This window comes from Quercus lobata, chromosome 4, assembly GCF_001633185.2.
Source record: "Quercus lobata isolate SW786 chromosome 4, ValleyOak3.0 Primary Assembly, whole genome shotgun sequence".
Lineage (NCBI taxonomy): Eukaryota > Viridiplantae > Streptophyta > Magnoliopsida > Fagales > Fagaceae > Quercus > Quercus lobata.
Genome location: NC_044907.1, coordinates 32,784,853 through 32,804,104, shown reverse-complemented (window position 1 = coordinate 32,804,104; position 19,252 = coordinate 32,784,853). Strand labels below are relative to the sequence as shown.

At 34.3% G+C, this 19,252-nt stretch overlaps 1 protein-coding gene across 2 annotated transcripts; it reads right to left on the bottom strand.

Moving 5' to 3' along the window:
- Window positions 1-3,080: 3,080 nt before the first annotated feature.
- On the bottom strand, window positions 3,081-7,149 carry LOC115987440 (UPF0481 protein At3g47200-like). Of its 2 annotated transcripts, XM_031110978.1 has the most exons (3): window positions 6,855-7,149; window positions 4,127-4,624; window positions 3,081-3,973 (listed from the first exon to the last, which is right to left on the bottom strand). In XM_031110978.1, exons 2-3 carry the CDS (start codon window positions 4,610-4,612, stop codon window positions 3,278-3,280), a joined length of 1,182 nt encoding a protein of 393 aa, XP_030966838.1. In that variant the 5' UTR covers window positions 4,613-4,624; window positions 6,855-7,149; the 3' UTR covers window positions 3,081-3,277. The 2 variants fall into 2 exon arrangements, with proteins under 2 accessions (XP_030966838.1, XP_030966837.1); XM_031110977.1 differs by having other exon boundaries at window positions 3,081-4,624.
- Between the last annotated feature and the right edge of the window lie 12,103 nt (window positions 7,150-19,252).

The following is a 19,252-nucleotide window of genomic DNA, read 5'->3' as shown; positions in this document are numbered from 1 at the left end:
GTTTGGGTCGTGGTTGGGTTATGGGTCTGGTGTTTGGGTCGTGGGTGACGACGTGGGTGTGGTGGTTGTGGTTTTTGGCTGTGATCGGTGCTTAAAAGGGGTTGTGGGTCGTGGTTGGGTCCGGTGCTTGGGTCGTGGTTGGGTTGTGGGTCCGGTGTTTGGGTCGTGGGTGACGGCATGGGTCACTGTGGTGGTTGTGATTTTTTTTTTTCTGGCTGTGACCGGTGCTTAAAGGGGTTGTGGGTCGTGGTTGGGTTGTGGGTCCGATGTTTGGGTCGTGGGTGACGGCGTGGGTCACTGTGGTGGTTGTTTTTTTTTTTTTTTTTTTTTTTTGGCTTTGACCAGTGCTTAAAGGGGTTGTGGGTTGTGGTTGGGTCCGGGGTTTGGGTCGTGGTTGGGTTGTGGCTGAAGTTGGTTGTTGGTCGTGGATTGGCGAAGCTTCACACGGCCTCTCTCTCATCTCTCATCGTCGATCGGCGAGCTGGGTTTGGTGGGTGGATCGGTTGGGTTGATCGGTGGGTGGATCGGTTTGAAACAGTAGATTTGTTGATCGGTAGGTGGATCGGTTGGAAATATCATTGGTAGCTCCGGTGATGATATTTTTTGAATGGGTTTGCTCCGGTGGGTTTCAAATAGGCTGAGTTTCAAATCAGCGATGTGGTTTCTGATTGGTGGCTTGGGTGGTGGGTGTGGTCGCCGTTGTTGGCTCTGGTTTGATGGTTTGTGTGTGTGGCTGTGTGTGGCTCTGTTGATGGGTCTGTGTTTGTGGTTCTATGGGATGAACCGGTGCTAGAGGTTGAGGGAGGCTGAGGAAAAAAAAAAAAAACGGTTGGAAAGCCTAGGAAAGTGGAACTGAAAAAAAGTATTGGTTGAAAAGAAATAATAAAAAAAGATTAAAGAATAATATTTTAATAAGAATAGAGTTTTAGGATGTGAGAAGTATTGTAAAATGGGATGGTATAAGTAATAAAGTAGTTTTTTGAGATGTTATAATAGTATAGCATAGTATTTTTCAATGCTAGTGCTTTTAACAAGGACAATTGCCATTGTCGTTTTTCCTGAAGACAACTTTCAACTTATAAGCTGACTGGCCAAAATGGTCAGATACGAAGGGCCACACCTAAAAAATGACTTGCTCTTGGTCTTTGTGTGAAACCAAGAGAATCGGGGTCCACTCACACATGACCTGATTTAATTAAAAACATTAGAAATCAACCTTTCAAGGTATATTTTTTAATTAAAATCCCGAAGCACTTGTCGCAAATTACAAAATATGAAGTCAATTAAATTACTAAAACAAAAATAAATTATGGAAGGATGGAGAAAAAAACCTGTAAATTTAATTTGAACAAAGATAAAGTGAAAGGATGGAGCAAAGAACCTGCAAATCTTACTTGGAAGAAGATGCTTCAATACTTAACTCCAAGAAACATCACAATCTGATAGAGATCTTGAGCCTTTAAGTCTCTCTCCCCTCAAAGCTAACTCACTCAAGATCGAAGAAAAAATCTTGTGCTTTTGTACACTAGCAATTCTTAAAATCTCCATGTGCTCCTATTTATTGAGTGATACCCCTCTGTCCCTCTGTCTCTCAAACAGAACAAGCATAAGTCTCAAAAAACCAAAAAACATAAAACAGCAACAGTAACAACATCAACAAACAGAGCAAGCACAATGAACTTCATAACTATGACATCTTTCTGACAAACTTACAAGTTACAACCATTAATTTGTTCATTAGTAACAAGGACCAATGCCAGAGTCCTTTTTTCCCCTCTCTAAAGACAAGAATGATTAATGACCACCCAAGAGGTGTGGTTCAACCATAGGAAGTCATCGTTTCCCTATCATTCATGGCAGAGGCGGCTTGATGCATTTGGGGGCCTAAGGCGAAAATTGATTATTTTGTTTTAGATGCAAAATTACTACTAATTAACATGAACTACGTAGAATTTTTCTTTTTTTAGAAATTTTATTGACAGAAAAAATTTGACAAAATTTTTCATACTTGTTGGTGTGGTAGATTGATAGTGGTAAATAAAACAGTGGTGTTAGTGGTAGACTTAGATGAAAACTAGTAAAAGTTTGCGAACTAAACTCTTATTATTATTATTATTATTTTTTTAGAAGTGCAACATTCACAATATTTTTTACAACAAATTTTAGATTTTAAACTGCTTTTTGTTTTTTATTTGAAAATATCACTATAATTATTTTTTTGCCATCAACAATAGACTGTAACAACCTGCTACTTAGCATTAGTTGTAAAAATGTTGTGAAAAATATTATGAAAGTTGCATTTGTTTCTATTTTTTTATTTGTTTTTCATCTGGTGAAAAAAAAAAAAAAATTTACTTATTGATTATAAATAACCTTATTGGTTAAAATTTGGAGGCCTTTTTTTTACTTGGGGCCTTAGGCGACTGCATTTTTTGCTCCGTCATTCAGCCGGCCTTGATTCATGGTAGCAAGTTGTTGGGTTTGAGTGGTGGCACGTCCCATTGTTACTCGAGTAATACAGTATTACTTATCGTCATCACAAAACGTTGGGTTGCTGTGTCCATACCAGGAAACACTATTTTTAGTTAGAAAAAAAAAATTAAAAACATAAAATAAAATAAGAAGGAAGAAGAATGATTAATGTTGTCACTTTCAACTGCATAAGATGGCAGGTGAAAATAGTCAAAATGAAGGGCCACACCCCATGAATGGTTAGTGTTTTCCTGACTTGTTTTTAGTATTTGTATAGTGACTAGAACAGAAACAGGATCCACTTATACACAACCTGATATTTTTTTTGGTAAACATCACAAGACCTAGCCACCCCTAACCAATAGGGATTGTTGAACCTGTTTAAGTCGCCCCATTTAATTTTCTTGGACATTCCTGAGCAATTAAGTGGATCATTAGTCTGAGTTTACTAATTAACGATGTTCTGTGACCCGTAATTGGTCTGTCAAAAAGTATTTTGTAAGAAACTCTTATACACTCTGACCAGCAGAAGAATGCAATTATTGGAGTAATACAATCTGATGTTATAGTGAAAAGGGTATAAATAACTCTGGTATATATTAGGGAACACAAAACATACAACTTTACTTAATAAGAACTCTAGATCGGTACTGAAACAACGTTTGAAACATCCAAAATTTGAAGTACAAGGTAGAAATTTTTAGAAAGGAAATAATAACACAAACTAAACAGATTCACAATTTCAAAATCAGCTACTTGCAATGCCAAACTTCTAACTAACATGATAATATTTCAGAAACAAAACTTAAATATGCTTGAAGACAAAAGGCCTAAGGAAATTCATGATAGTCACCACAAGGACTATGATCCCAACAACAGTTGCTGTTCCTCTCAAAACATCCCGAAAATATACTGTTTTCAGGGATGCCATATTTTGATTCCACAAGTTACGGTAGTAACTATTAAGATCTTCAGCAACATCATGGTAATAGGAATTTACTTCCACAATTTCATGGCCAAGTTTGTTAACCATTTCGGCAACTGCTTCATTGCTGCCTAACGAGTGGACAATAATTCCTTCCTCAACAAGCAACTCCACATCGTCTTTATTGTTGATAAGAAAATCCAATAGCAAGATATAATTGCATATGTAAGCTTCTTTTGGATAATGACACTGCTCAAGGGCCATGAGATTTCGAAAAAGGTCTTCAGTTTTGTTATCTACCACAAAGTGTGGAACTACCAAGTGAGTTTGCATACGCTTCAAGTATGGAATTTTTTTCAAGCACGGTATGCAACGCCAGAGCCATGAGCAATTGAAGCATGGAAATATTTTTGACAACTTATTACACTTCTGGATTTGTACGTTAAGTAAGCTTCTCTTTTTTTCTGGTCCTTTTTGAGTTTGGAATATCAATCCCGCCATCTCCAGTTTTGTTGCACTATGTCGATGTTCAATAGGATCTCCAGGTTTCTGGTTGGGTGGTCGGAAGAAATATCTCTGCAAATCAGTGAAATGTTTTACTTTCTTCTCATCGCATATTTTCTCCTCGCTATTAAAAAAGTACTTACAAGCAAGCGTAAGAAAAGAAGCTTGATAGCCTGTAGACGTTACAAAATCTTGATATAATTCATTAAGTATAAAAAATGGAACCTGATTCTCGAGTAATATCAAGTCTTGCCTTACACCATCCTTTAGCCATGGTTTACTTAGTATATAATCATTTTCTTCTTCCTTAGCATCACTCCTCAAGAAAAGCTCAATGATAAAGATAGAATCCAGGAGAATCATATCCACAAAATTTTTCCCTTCAGGTAGAGGGATCTCTTCAGCATAACAATGGCGGATCTTATCTTTTTTTTCTTCAACGATCTTTTCAAAATCTTCTTGGATTTTCTTAGTTCGAGAAAAGAATTTCATGAAATATCTTTTTTTCAGAGTTTCCATGATCTTCATGTCCTCTGGTTCCTCCCTGTTGTGATGAACAGGGCCTATTAAAATAAGCTTTGGAGTGTAGGCTGCATTCTTTACATTGCGAAGTCTTTTGGGGACCTTGTAGATGCAACAATCCGGGTCCCAATTAGGCTCCCTAAATAGTGATATGTCAATGATAGTCTCTTCTGCGTAACTGGTAGGCATGGCAATCTTTTCCTAGTGACAAAAAACAACAATCATTATTCATTAGCACTAGAATACAATCACTAACTCCAAAACTTATTCCAAGAGGCACCATTTGCAGCCAATTCAGTTGAAATCGAAACCAAAAAGAGTTTAGATCTAATAGTTTAGAGAGTGTCAAGGAAATCTTACATAAAATATAAAAGGAGAAGTTGAGAGAAAATTTAACCAAAAATCCAAATTAAATTCTAATTGCACCCGAATTTTAGCTCAAGTGTGATTCTTATTATTCTATTAATTAATTGTGAATCAATTATGTTTGCATGCAAATTCATGTATTTAAACTTATAAAATATAGACAAGAGTCTTGTAGTTTAACTGTCACATCATAATATTTTTAATAGAGATATTTATGATTCAAATTTCCCAAAACTCTTACTATCAATGTATCCAAAAAATCTTAGAAAATATGTACGCATCACAATTATTTCATGAGAAATTCCGTGACATCATAATTACAATAAGTGATGATATGTGCACTATCTTGTGCTAAGAAATGTAAAGAGTCCAAAAATCTTCAATAAATAAGTAACTTCGATATTAGGAAGCTACAAAATCACGTTAGTATAAGAGAATTATTCACCTATTATTATTATTATTATTATTATTTTGAGAATAAATCAATAACATAGTGTGCATATGTCAGGCAATGTTTAGAAAAAGGTCTTACACTATGAAATATTCGTATTTTCTATAATAAAGTTCAAAATTATTTTTTGAAGAAAAAAAATTTATAATTCTACCATGTATTTTTTGGAAATTAATCAAGCATTTTTCCTCCTATTCTAATTAAATTTATATTTGTGGCATTGGCTCCATAGTGACTGATCATTATCATTAGACTATGACACCAATTTGTTTTTTTCGTTAAGTAGACACGTATTATTATTAAACTATTTGTGCTACTATTATACAAGTGAAGGGCAGAAAAAAATAAAATAAAATAGATATACAAACAAACAAACAAACAACTCAAAAAACATTAAATTTTCCACATCTTTCTAATTTCAATAGTTTTGAGCATGACTATAATTCTTTACGGTCATGATAAGAAAATCTTTCATGTTAATAACTAATAACCATAATGCTTAATATTACAAGTTTAGAACTTGAGAGAAAGATAGATCCTATCGAGTAATAAAAAGTATATATTTTAAGTTCGCAAACTTCAAATTCAAAGTCCACTAATGATATGTTATAGATGTTTTTGCCTTTTGATTTTTTTTTTTTTCCTTTCAATTAACTATTATTTAAAAAAAAAAAAGAAAAAAAAAGAAGGTAAATTGGAGCATGGCCACTGCCACTTGGTGGATACTAAATGGCTAGGCATGGTGCAGTGTTTTTTGTCTTTATATCTATTCACCTAACACCTTGGCATGTAGTTTAAATACTTAAAAAAAAAAAAAAAAAAGAAGACTAGATCACTATTTAGCTAGATCAGGTTAGCCCGTAAAAAAAAAAACAGGTCATAAATTGAACCTTTTTTACTCGGGTCAAAAAGTTCACCTTTGACCCGAGTCAACTTTCATTCTGCCATGTTTGCCTGAAAGTATAGATTTAGGAGACACATACTGCATACCGTATTTGATATTTTCCTGGTTGATCAAACCAACCACGACACATACCGCATTTGATATTTTCATGGTCGGAAGAATCAAAGGCCACCGATTTCAAACCCAGAACTTGGATCTCTCTTCTTCCCCAAGAGTGTTCTCCTTACTAAATTTGTCATACATCTGAGATCATTAGAGAGGAGTAGGCCTTGACCGATTTGGTGGAGGTGTGTGTAATTGGTTTATTGGGGGTGAAGGTCTGTTGTGGTGGTCGACAATGTTACAACGACATAGAAAAAGAATTGCATTGAGAGAGAAAGAGAATGAGTGGAAAGGTTTTGGAAAAGAAAGAAAGAAACAGACTTAGTGGTTTATAAACTCTTTCAATTTTATCACGCCAAAAATCTTTTAACTCTGAGAAAAAGTTTCCCAATTTTCTCATAGAAGAAAGACTTTGAATTTGAATTCTCCTACTTATTAGAGACCCACCTCGCAAGGTATATTTTTTTAAAACTAAAATCCCAAAGTTTACATGTTACGGAGTATGAACTCAATCAAATTATTAAATGATCAATATTTTGGCAAACTTTATCTTGAAGAACAAAAAAAAAAAAAAAAAAAAAAAAAAGTGAAAGGATGGAGCAAAAAACCTGCAAATTTTATCTTGAAGAGAATGCTTGAATATTTAGCTCCCCTGGGACAGTGCAGTCAACTAGAGATCATGCCTGATGAAGCAAGCTTTTGGATTTGGATCTCTCAATTCTCTATTCGGTCATAGCTAAAAACTCAATCACAATAGACAATATCTTGTACATTGATAGTACTTCCTAAAATCTTCTTGCGCTCCTATTTTATAGAGTGATCTCTCACACGACACATAGAAGTGAAGATGTGAAAGAGCCAGTCAAAATCAAAATTTAAGGAAGTTTTATTAATGATTCAACTTTGTCGGGCTAGCATTTTTGTATATTGTAATGCAATGTGAAACGAAGACTTGCACAGTTGCAGTAATATATAGTTTGTTCTTTAATTTAGTCATAAGCCATTGCCATTGTCATTTTCCAGAAGAAATTTACTCCTCTCACATGAGGGGTGGACCCCATGATGAGGCCCACTCCTCATAGGGAGCATTGCACTCGAAATGTCCAATAACTTCCCTTTCCAAGAACCCAACAATGGTTAATTTAGTGTCACCACCAACTTATCTACTGGATCCTAGATGGCCAAAAGTCCAAGGTCTTTCCATTGATATGGGATTGACTTGCTTTCAGAGTCTTTGTGGGACAAGAAGAGAACTCACACGTGACCTAATTTACTTTACTTTTATATCTTATTCACACGGAATTGCAGAAACAGGACCCAAATTCTCTTCTATAAGATATAATTTTTGTTTGCCGAATAAATGATTTCATTAGAAAGAACAACGAAACAAACACAAGGACAAGAGCCAAAAGGGGCTAGCACATCTCACGCACTCGATTTCACATGCGTGCCTTATGATTGGTCCCATTGTGTTTACCAAATGGTGGACCAACACTACAAAAAAAAAGGTCCTATAATTGCGTTTTAAAAATGTAATTATAGCTCATAAAAACGTGGCTATAGGACAATTTGGCCTATAACCGCCTTTTTTTAGGCCACGTTTTCAACCGTAGCCTAAAAACTCTATGGCCACGTTTTTTCAAATGCAGCTATAGGACATACTTTAGGGGACAGCTACAGCCACATCTTAAAAATGCAGCTATACCCCTTTTTTTTGTTTTTTGTTTTCCTAGCCAGATGGCAAATGCATTGGATATATATGTATTTTTTTTACTTTATAAAATGGATATATATGTATTTATGTATGTAATATAGCTTTTTTGAACTATAACAAAAGGAAGATTCTGAGTAAAACATAACCAAATGATGAGGGTTAAGTGCAAATATAGAAAAGAATAACATAGATGTGTGGCCGAAAGAAGATTTCTTTAAAAAATAATTAAACTTCAGTTTCTCAACTGGGGGGAAAAACATTGATAAGCATATATGTGACAAAAAAACAAAATCTAACATTCTAACTAATCTTAGTACTTTGAGTTAGTATCTTGCCCTCTTCTTGGAGTTATCAGAAAATTTTAACAAAAACACACTTACAGTGTGGAAGGGCACATTGTCCTTGCCCATAAACTGATACAACCCTACATCTTCAGGATTCTTCCACCACTTCTCCCAGTCAGGTGTGTGGCAAGAAGTAATAGAAACATATCTGATAGGAGCATCAAACCAGACATAGAAAACCTATCCACAACATGTAAAAAAACGTGTCAATTTGCCAAAATTTGAGATAAAATTTGAAGAGGCTAGCATGAATTCAGCATGTTCATCTATCAACATGTACAGTTGGAGGATGGAGAAAGTGCTTGCAGAGTTGTGAGAAGGTGTTTAGAGTGTGTGTCCTTTTTGCTTCTTCTTTTTTGTACTTTCTACATTCATTAAAATATGCATGTAAGCTTCTAATTATGAACAAAAATCCAAAATTTGTAATCAACTCAAACTCTGGGGCATATAAATAATTTCATTAGAACCTAAAATCTCCACAGAATAAGATTTTCAAAGATGGTAAGAACTTCTTTATTATTTTAATAAATAACACATTTCTTCCAACTGCAATTCCATTAATGCAATCAGGAAGTACCATGATTTCTAAGTACAAACAATTGCTTCCATGACCCATGACCACATGGGAATTAATGTTTTGGGAGTAAGTTTAACATCCATGTGACATGAAATGATAAAGGTTGTAATTATTTTGTTTGACACGAAATCACCAACTAAATTACTAATAACCCCTTACAGTGAATTGAAACCATAATATATAGTGAACCTAGCTATATATAAGAAAAGCATGCAGGTCTCTAAAATGTGTTTGGGATTAGGTTTTGTTATTGGGAAGTTTATTTGTTGAAAGTTGACAAAAATACTTATAATTGTAAAGCAGTCCTTTGAGAAAAAAAAAAAAGAAAAAAAAAAAAAAGAAAGGAATTTCAAATCCAGAACTGGAATTCCATGTCCCTCAAAAATAAGTCATTGTAAAATTCCAAACCTATTTATATACTTAATTCAACTACGGTACCAACAGATGTATCTTAAATGCAAAGTGATGATAAAGTGGGCAAGTAAACAACTCTAATTACATATTATAGGAGGTGGATTCCTTCAGAACTACTAATTCACTTGGAAATTATAGTTGAAGAAAACTTATATATTTTTTTTTCTTAAAATATAAAAATCCAAGAAAATTTCTGCAATTTGGTGCCGTCACTTGGTGCAACCCCAACGTCTAAACCCAACTTTTATTATATATAATATGATTTTATACTTAAATATTTTATAAATAGTAATATTTTATATTTTATAATCTTAGTTTATAGCTGCGTTTTTTAAACATGGCTATAGGTCCTTCTTAAAAAAAAAAAAAACAAAAATTGGCTTGATCTATAGCCACATTTATGAATGCGGCTATGGCCTTAATCTATACCCGCGTTTTTAAAACGCGGCTATAGGTTAGCTATAGTCACATTTTTTAAACACGACTATAGGTCCTCCTTTAATATATATATATATATATATATATATATATTATATTGTAAGGTTGAATTTAATCAACCATCTTGTTGGTTTTATTCCATGCCAAATTTGCTTGTAATTCAACATCTAGAAACTCTGTATTTTGGTGGGAATCATGCAAGGGTAGTGTGTGTGAGAGTGTGAAGAAAAGTTCAAGATTGTGCACTCAGCAAAGGACTCACAACTAGATTTTACAGCTTGTAAGTCACCAAAGGATGCACACGAGTGAAGCATGTAGAGGAGCTGAACAGTCACGCCAGCTGGAGCACTACAGGATAAAAAATCCAGTTTGGCCATTCAGTTAGCTCGTGACTTGGACTCGCGACTCAATCAAGTTGTGAGGCCAAGTCGCCAGTCCACTTTGTTTGGGAAAAACTGACTTTTCGCATTCCATACACACACCAATATAAATACCCCTTATACCCACGAAATATAGAGAGCTTTTAGAGAGAATTTTGAGAGAGAAACCCTAGAGAAAAACAAGATTGATTCATCCACAACCTTCATCATTTGGTTCTCCAAATTCCTCTACTCTCACCCTCTTCATTGTTACATCCTTGAGAGGTACATTAGCCAAAACATTTTCTCACTATACTTATATTTGTGAGGAGGCTATTTGGTGCTTGGGAAGTAGTTAAGAAGGGACCAATTGATATTGGTTGATGCTATGGGTTATAGCGGAATCCAGTAAGCTAAAGAAGACAAAGGTTCGACGTAACCTCATTGGAGCAAGAAGCTTGGAGGGCTTAGATTTACTGGGTAGATTAGGCTTGGGGGGTCTTCTGCTGTTCATGTATCTCAATTTCATTCTTTAGTGGATTATTGACTGTTTGAAGAGCGGCAGAGAGGTTTTACACCGAGGACTTCGGTTTCCTTTTCGATAACACATCGTTGTGTAGTCCTTGTGTTTGCATCTCTCTTCCCTTAATCTTTGCCATTTAATTTCTACTATGGTTGTGATTTTATTTGGTTTAGATTGTTTTATCAATTCTGTTTCAGCTTATGTTCATGTTCCGCACATATATTGTTTGATAATAAGCTTGAATTGGTAATTTGTAAATTAGGCGTCTAAATGTTCAAGGTGTTTTATACACTAATTGAACATTCATATATAAATATATATATATATATATATATATATTTGGCTGGACCTATAGCCACACTTATGAATGTGGCTATAGACTTAACTTATAGCCGCGTTTTAAAAACGCAGCTAAAATCACTTACAAATGTGGCCATAGACTTAACCTATAGCTGCGGCTAAAAAAAACACGGCTATAGACCTGCATGTTTTGTAGTGCAAACTTGTGGTTAGGATTATTGAAGATGTTTAGGTACTCAAATTAATACAAAATTTCTCTCTCCCAAAACATACATTATGAGACATCTTTAATGATATTATAATCACCATGCTATCCCTTGAACAATTATAAGTCTCTCTTTAGTCTTTAGTAATAGGAGTTGAGGAATGTTTGCTTATTGGATGATTAAATTAGTAACGTTTGCTAAAAGTTTCTTAAAGGCTATAGATTGATAATTATTCTAGATATTAGGTAAAAAAAAGTTTGTCTACAAACTTAATTTTGGCCTAGGCTACAACTTTCATTATAAAAATTAACATAGTTATATATTTTTAAAATTTAACTATTGAATTATATGTTTTTTATATTTTTAAAACATATATCAAATTTCATGCTGATTAGATGTAATTTATTATTGGATCTATAAACTTATATTTTATGCATAATTTTAGACTACAAAAAAATTGAAATTTAAATATTTAGTTGATGACATAACTATCGATCTTTGATTTTCTGGAAATTTTTAAGTATGAAGGGTATAAAAAGAAAATGTAATCTAGTAGTAGAGTTTTCAAAATGTACATCCAATAAAAAAATATTGAGTGAAGTTGTAATTTAAAGCTACAACCAAATTTGTTACCAAACTTTTTCTTGTTTCTTATAAACTTTCTTGGGACAGGCTTGATCTTAGGATTATTCATCCGCTACTGTGAATATGGCTCCACAAGGCTCTAAGCACAAAGAACAGTGGGCAACTATTACTTTTTAAAAATAAATAAATAAATAACCCATGCAATTAAAATTCCAAGTCCGCAAAGTCAAAGTCTCAAATCCGTTCTTTTCCCTCTAACTATTTATGTTAAGATCAATTATGGTCCAAAATCAAGGCACAAAGTTGTCGAAAAGCCCAAATATCTATAAGTAGGTATTTACAAGACAAATAATTTAGCCTATTAGGATTTGAATGTGCAAAAATTTGGATTTTCAAAATCTTATAAGAAAACTTTAAAATGATAATATCTCAAAGATTTTTATTTTATAATATATAATATATATATATATATATATATATATATATGTTCTAATGTACAATTTTATGACAAGAATATCAATTTAGCTTCTTTTTTCTTTCATTGCATTTAGAGTCAAAATTTTGAACCCACTTAGAGCAATCTCCTTGTTAGAAGTATTAATTTTTTTTTTTTGAGAAAGTGTTAGAAGTATTAATTAAATGATTAAATTTACCATATCCCAATAGTTTAAGACTTTGGGACATTTGCTAATTTAACATAGTATATATCAAAGTAAGAGATCCTGAATTCAATCCCTGTCTCTTCCACTCTACCTCCCATTTAAATTCTCACGTGTTGGGTCTCACCTATTAAAAGGTAATTTTGGCCCACTCGTGAGGGCCTGTCATAGTCTTGCCTCTTCTCTCTCAATCATTTTCCCTTTTAGGAAAAGGTAAAGGCATGTTTCCCACCACAGTGATTATAGACTTAGAGCATTCGCATCGGTCCGTCTAAAATTTTCATCTATTTTAACATAACAATCTACTTTTTCCATTTTACACAAGCACTTTGCAAAAACACTGACTTCAATTTTTTTATTACACACTTTATTTTCTTTAAATAATCATTTTTTTATTCTTTTACCTACACTCATTAAAACACACATTCTCTCTCTCATGGCAGCAGTGAGCTCTCCATGGTAGTGGTGGGTTGTGTCTTAGGTTGATTTGGGTATTTCCAAATGGCTTTTTTGTTGTGTTTTATTTTGAGTTGATTTTGTTTTGGGTTGATTTTAAGTTGGATTTGTGATGAGTTTGAGTTGATTTTGGTTTGATTGTGTTTGGATTATGTTGATGTTGTAGTGGGTTGTGGTGTGGAGGTTGGTTGTGGTGATTGGTGGATGTTTCCCTCTTCTTCTTCTTCTTAATTTGAATTTGAACATTGAAGAGAGGGTGAGACCTAAGAGAGAGAGAGAGAGAGAGAGGGAGAGAGAGAATTTTACAATTTACAAGGCAAGAGAGGAGAGAGAATTTTTTAAAAAATAATCAAATAGAAAGATGCGATAATCGTGTAAATATACACAATTACCATAGCAATTTTTTTATATGAACAGTGTTATAGATGGATTGATGTGCGTAGTTTTTGAGCAAAAATATGTAAAACTAAACACTTTTTCTATTTTGTATTAATTGATGCAAGTGCTCTTAGAGATCCATACATTGAGAAAATCTTCTCTCTCAATCATAGTCGTGAACTCAATAATCTCTCCAATCAAGAAAGTGTTTGACATTACTACAGAAGAAGTTATTTTTACAAATGCTCATTTTGCCATAACTTTGTCACGATTTTGACCACACACTATTGAGTGGTTGATTATTACTTTAACATAATTTCACAATTTTTTCTCCATTATTTATAGTCTACGACATTAGAATCATGGCAAAAATAGTCGTGTTCCTATATTTGGTAATGAATTTCTAAAGAGTTTTGGGATGTAAAGTGATAATAGAGGACAAATAAAAGTATTTTGTATTTTAGAATTATTTGATATAAAATAAAAATGCTACTAATTTAGTAATTTTGCTAATTTATTTTATAAATAATTTTTTTCAAATTCAAATCTAAATAATTCATTTAATGCCAATATTTATTCAATTATTATTAAGTGAAATTAATAAACTATAAACATTTAACCCTAGTTTTGAACTAAACGTAAGATTTTAACTTCTATCAATTAAACCATGTGATTAAATAATTATTTCAGTAGTGTCATCCATAAGGACTCCCTAGTCTTTTGTGGGAATACTAGACAATTGAAAGGAAGAGCACATGAGAGTTGCCATTCAAACTAGTTTTTAGAAGTGAAGTAGTGATTTTGATTAAGAGCTAATTAACCAACCATGAGATGTTGGATGAGAAGGCTTCACCACATTCGTGGAGCATAGTGGGGTGTCCAAGACCCGCCAACTAGGACTGTAAATGTACCAAGTCGTTCATAAATAACTTGGGCATGACTCGATAAAAAGCTCATTCATGTTTGTTTGTTTATAAACAAGCAAAGCTTAAACTTTAGGTTTAGGTTTGTTTAATAAACAAGCTGAGCCCAAGTAAAAAATATTGTTAATGAACAAGCTCGTGAACACCAAGGCTTGATACAAAAGTAACAAAACAAGTTGCCTAAGCTTATTTATGAGTTTGGTAATAAAATTAAGGGATAATTACATCAAACCCACCTGAGGTTAGGCCCGTTTTCACATTACTTACCCGTGGTTTAAAACTTAACACTTTGCCCACCTGAACTTACTTCCGTTTAGCCTCTGTTACCCATCTCTGTTAAAAATTATGTCTCTCTCCTCTCAAAACAAGAAAAAAAAACAAAAACAAAAGAAAGCAAGATCAAAATGGGCATCTCTTAGAAGATGACTCAAATCAAAAAAATTTCAAACCTAGAACACATGATCAAAAATTTCTCATACTTGAAATATCTCTCTAAGATCTTCCTATTGGGTTGGGCGTGAGTGTGAGTCAGAGTGTAAGTGTGGTGGGAGAGAGCTCAAAGCCAACGATGGAGTCAACGGAGACATCAACGATGCCCGAGGCTACGACGGTAGGTACATCACCGATATCCAGCTTCGATCAAGATTTGAAGCTTCTCTCACCCATCCCGTCGAGAGTTCTTGGACATCCAGTGGCCGGAAAAGCCTTGGCGGCTTGTAGTAACTCCAACACGGTGGTTCTCGGCTCCATTAAGGTGGGTTTCTTGTTGGGCTCAGTCTCCAATGCCGAGGTTACTCATGGACGAGGCTATTGTGAATCTGCGTCCATCGGTGTTATGGTGGGTAGCTCGGCGACGGCGGGGATTGAGGCTCCGAGTTTGACAGTGGTGTCGCCGATCCTTGGTCATTACCCATTAGGTGGTTCATAATCCTTTTTCTCCTCTCTCAGACCTAGGTGATGGGGTTGTTGATGAGTTTGTGGAAGGCAAAGATCATGTTGAAGTACAGAAGAGCCACCACCATGTTGATACGATGAGTTTGAAGTACAGAAGAGCCACCACCATGTTTATAATTTTATCGCATGATTTTTTTTTTCCAATGCTAAATATTTTACGAGAAAGATTAATGTTAATTGTTAAAGAAATAGATCATTACACAGAACCATACCCTTGAACTCAACTTTGGAAACATGTGTTGCTGTCTCTGCCTATCCTTGTATAGAGACACAAAACCCTCCAAGCTCTTTCAAAAAAATTCAAACCCTAACTTTTTTATTTGTGTTATGTTATGTTTTGGTTGTAAAAGCTGTTTTCTAACGGAAAAGCCAAAGGTGGGTAACGGATGGGTAATAGATTGAAGTTCAGGTGGGCAAAATGTTAAGTTTTAAACCACGGGTAGGTAATGTGAAAACGGGCCAAACCCCAGGTGGGTTTGCTGTAATTATCCCTAAAATTAATATGAGCTTGACAAGTAAACTCATATCTTTCTAAAACTTTAATTAATTATAAGTTGAGACCCCTCATCCAAACAAATAGGCTAGATAATAAACTTGATATAGGTTTGACAATATACTTATGTTAGATCTCAAGCTCAAAAACATGATATTGAGCTTGAGTTTGGGCTTGATATTGAGCTCGAGCTTGGCTTGACTAATGAATTAAGTCAAGCCAAGCCGAGCTCAAGTTTGAACATTATTTGTAGGCTCATATCAAGCTCAAGCCAAGCTTGAACATTCTATTTTTGTTATCGAGCTGAGCTTAAACATTCACTACTCGACAAAGCTTGGCTCATTTACAGCCCTACCACCAACTATAACCCACAAACCCAACACCAATAAATTTGATGACTCTAGTGGTCGATGATGGTTCTCCACCATCTAGAATTGACTCCTATGGGTCAATTGGCAAGTGTCTCTTAAAACCCGACAAACCCGACTTGGTCGTGAATAAGCCTTAATCAGGCAAGGTCTAAGCATTTCAACAAAGTGCCTAGTGAAATCTAGCGATATCCACTTACTCTATCGTCATTTTCAACCCATTTTGACGGCATATCTAGTTGATATATATCCATTAGAGTCGATGAGATCTTTACTAGATTTGATTGAGATCAACACCAGATCTTTTTTTAGATATGGTGAGTTTTCAAACCTCTCTCTTCCATTGCTGGTTTCAACCAAACTGACGGCCACCAACGATACTCCAATTCTTCTGACTAGTTGTCCTTGCCAATTGGTGCAAGGTCTAATTTTTCTCCACCCGATCTAATTGGGTCAATTGCAAGTTGGGCATAAATCCACCCTAAACCGACTTGTGAACACCTTGAGCATAGAGCATCTAAAAAATTATTAACATTAAATCATCCAATATGTCCATAATTCCTTTGCAAATGATTGAAATGATTACTTTCAAAAACTTTAATAGTGAAGGTGTTTTCCATGCATAAATAGGCCATGTAAACTCTCGAAGAAAAAACAAAGCGTGTCGTATCATGAGAGTGGACAAGCAACTCATGAGATTGACCAAAACTTTAATAATAATAAAATAAAGTAAAATAAAATAAGAAAAACATCATTCCTTGAAGATATGGCAATTCATACATAAAGCATTAGCATCTAGTTTTTACAAAATATATCATTTTACCATCTAAAAAACTACTTTATTTATTTTACAACTCACCTTGTTAAATTACTGATTGTCCCAAAAGCTTATACTCTTAGGAAATGACAAATGTAATCACTTAATCATAATTTTAACACTCCTCCTCACTTGTAGGCCAAAACTTCCCCTTAATAAGTGGGGGCTCAATAAGTGAGAATTTAACATTTTAAATAGGAGGTAGAGTAATATCAGGGATCGAACTTAAGATCTTCTACTCTGATATCTTGTTAAATTACCAATTGTCTCAAAAGCTTAAGTTTTGGGGACAATCAGTAATATAATATGGTATCAAAACCAATTACCACCCCGAGTAATTGAGTGTAGCTCATTGAGTATGGAATCAAATGAGTTGCGGCTTTGTGGTTGGATCCCGGAGGGGGTGACCTAGAGGCTAGATTAAAATAACTGATAGGTGAGTGGAGCCACCAAAAGGAAAAGGGCTACCATCAGGTCAGTGTCTTTAAACTGAGCCCTCGTGGACGTCGACTGCAGAACGTCGTGGTATGTTATGATCCTAGTATATCACATAGATTAAGTATATGTTTAACCATGTGTTTATAAACTCTTAGGCACCCTCCCCTTACAAGCCGGTTTTCTAGGATGAGTTCTAGCCATGAGTTCCTAACATCCCAATTCTTATTTTTCATATCATACTTAAATTCTATTTAATTTTTTATTCATTTCATTCTCTATCTTCCTCATTGTCTCTCTCTTCACTTCACTCTCTTTTCCTCACCATTTCTCTCTCTTCATTCACACTCAAAACCAATCACCACCTCCACAATCAAAGCCAACCAACAAGCAATTGAATGTTTCTGCTCGTGTACTACTTGTTGCTTCTTGTAATTTATGCAATGGCCTTTGTGTATGTGTGTGTGTGTGTGTTTTTGCATAATTGTTCATCTGCAAATCAACTTTGCTTTGTGTAATGTAACGGCTACGGCCTTTTGTTATTTCCTACATAACCTGCTAGTTTGCAAATCAATTTTCTTGGTTCCACTGATGGTCTTGTCTTAGGGTTGTTACATATTTGTATTTCTTTTCAACAATGAAATTTTTGCCTTTTATCTCAAAAAAAAAAAAAAAAAAAAAATCCAAACCAACAACTCAACCAAAACCCATCCAAGAATCAAACCAACTAAAAAAAAATCCACATTGATCAAAAGCAACAAATTCATTGCAATCAAAAGCCAAAACAATATAGCCCCAGCAGCCACCACTGATTTGCAACCTCTACCCTGATCTCCACCACTAACTCACTGTGATCTCCATTGCAAACCCACTGCGAACCCACTCAATCTTCACCCACAAACACAACAAATACCCACCAATGCAAGACCCACCACCACCGCGAGATTCAATACCACTAAACACAGCATATACTCATCACCACAACTACGACAAGATTGATCTCCACTTGGTCCGCAGGCATTGCACTGCCTAGAGGAATTTTGGCACTAGATTGAAGAGAGAGGTTGAGAGTTTAGGGTTGGAAAGAATGACCACCGCTCACGATGGTTGTGACAGAGAGAGCAAACAAGAGAGCAAAAAAATCAGAGAAGAGAAATGAGATACAGAGAAAGAGACAGAGAGTGGGAGGAGAGAGAATAAATTAATTAAAAATTATACAATTGTGCTACAGCACCCTCATACATATAAGAGGTTACTGTAGCACAGTTGTAAAAAATTTTACAATTAGAAGCCTGAATAATGCATTGATTTTGTGTTTTGATGCTAAAATATAGCATATTTTTACAATTGAAAGCCTGAATACTGATGCTCAAGATTGGACAAGATTTAATGAGCATTTTTATATATACTAGTCGTAGATTCACGCGATGCGTGGGAATAAATAAATATTCTGTAATTGTGGTATAACTTATAAATTGTTATATAAATTTTGAGGAAGATAATTTGTTCTTCCTATAAATTAAACAATTTTTAAAATTATTTTTTGATATAAATATATATATATATATATATATATATATATATATATATTGAGGTAGTCCATATCTTTCTAATTTATGTTATGGTACATTCAATTTTTTTTTCTTTTCACAACTAAACTCTTTAAATTTCAAATATATTATTCAATTGTCTCATTCTTTTAAAGGAGATTATCATGATAATCAAAACATATCACAATATTACACATGATATTACTCAAATAGTTAACAAACAAATTCAAATACATAGCAAGATTGTATTTTGATATAAATTCAAATTCTAACTTTCAAAATAACTAAGTATTATGTCAAACAAAAAACAAACAAAAGCTATATATAAGAGAGAGAGAGAGAGAGAGAGAGAGAGAGAGAGAGAGAGAGAGAGAGAGAGAGAGAGAGAGAGAGCTTGTGATGGAGAACACAAAACACACATTACCAAATTGTATTAACTCAAAATAGTGTTATGAAAATATAATGATTCATCAACAGTGGCATGATCTAAGAAAAAGAAAGATTTAAGTAAAC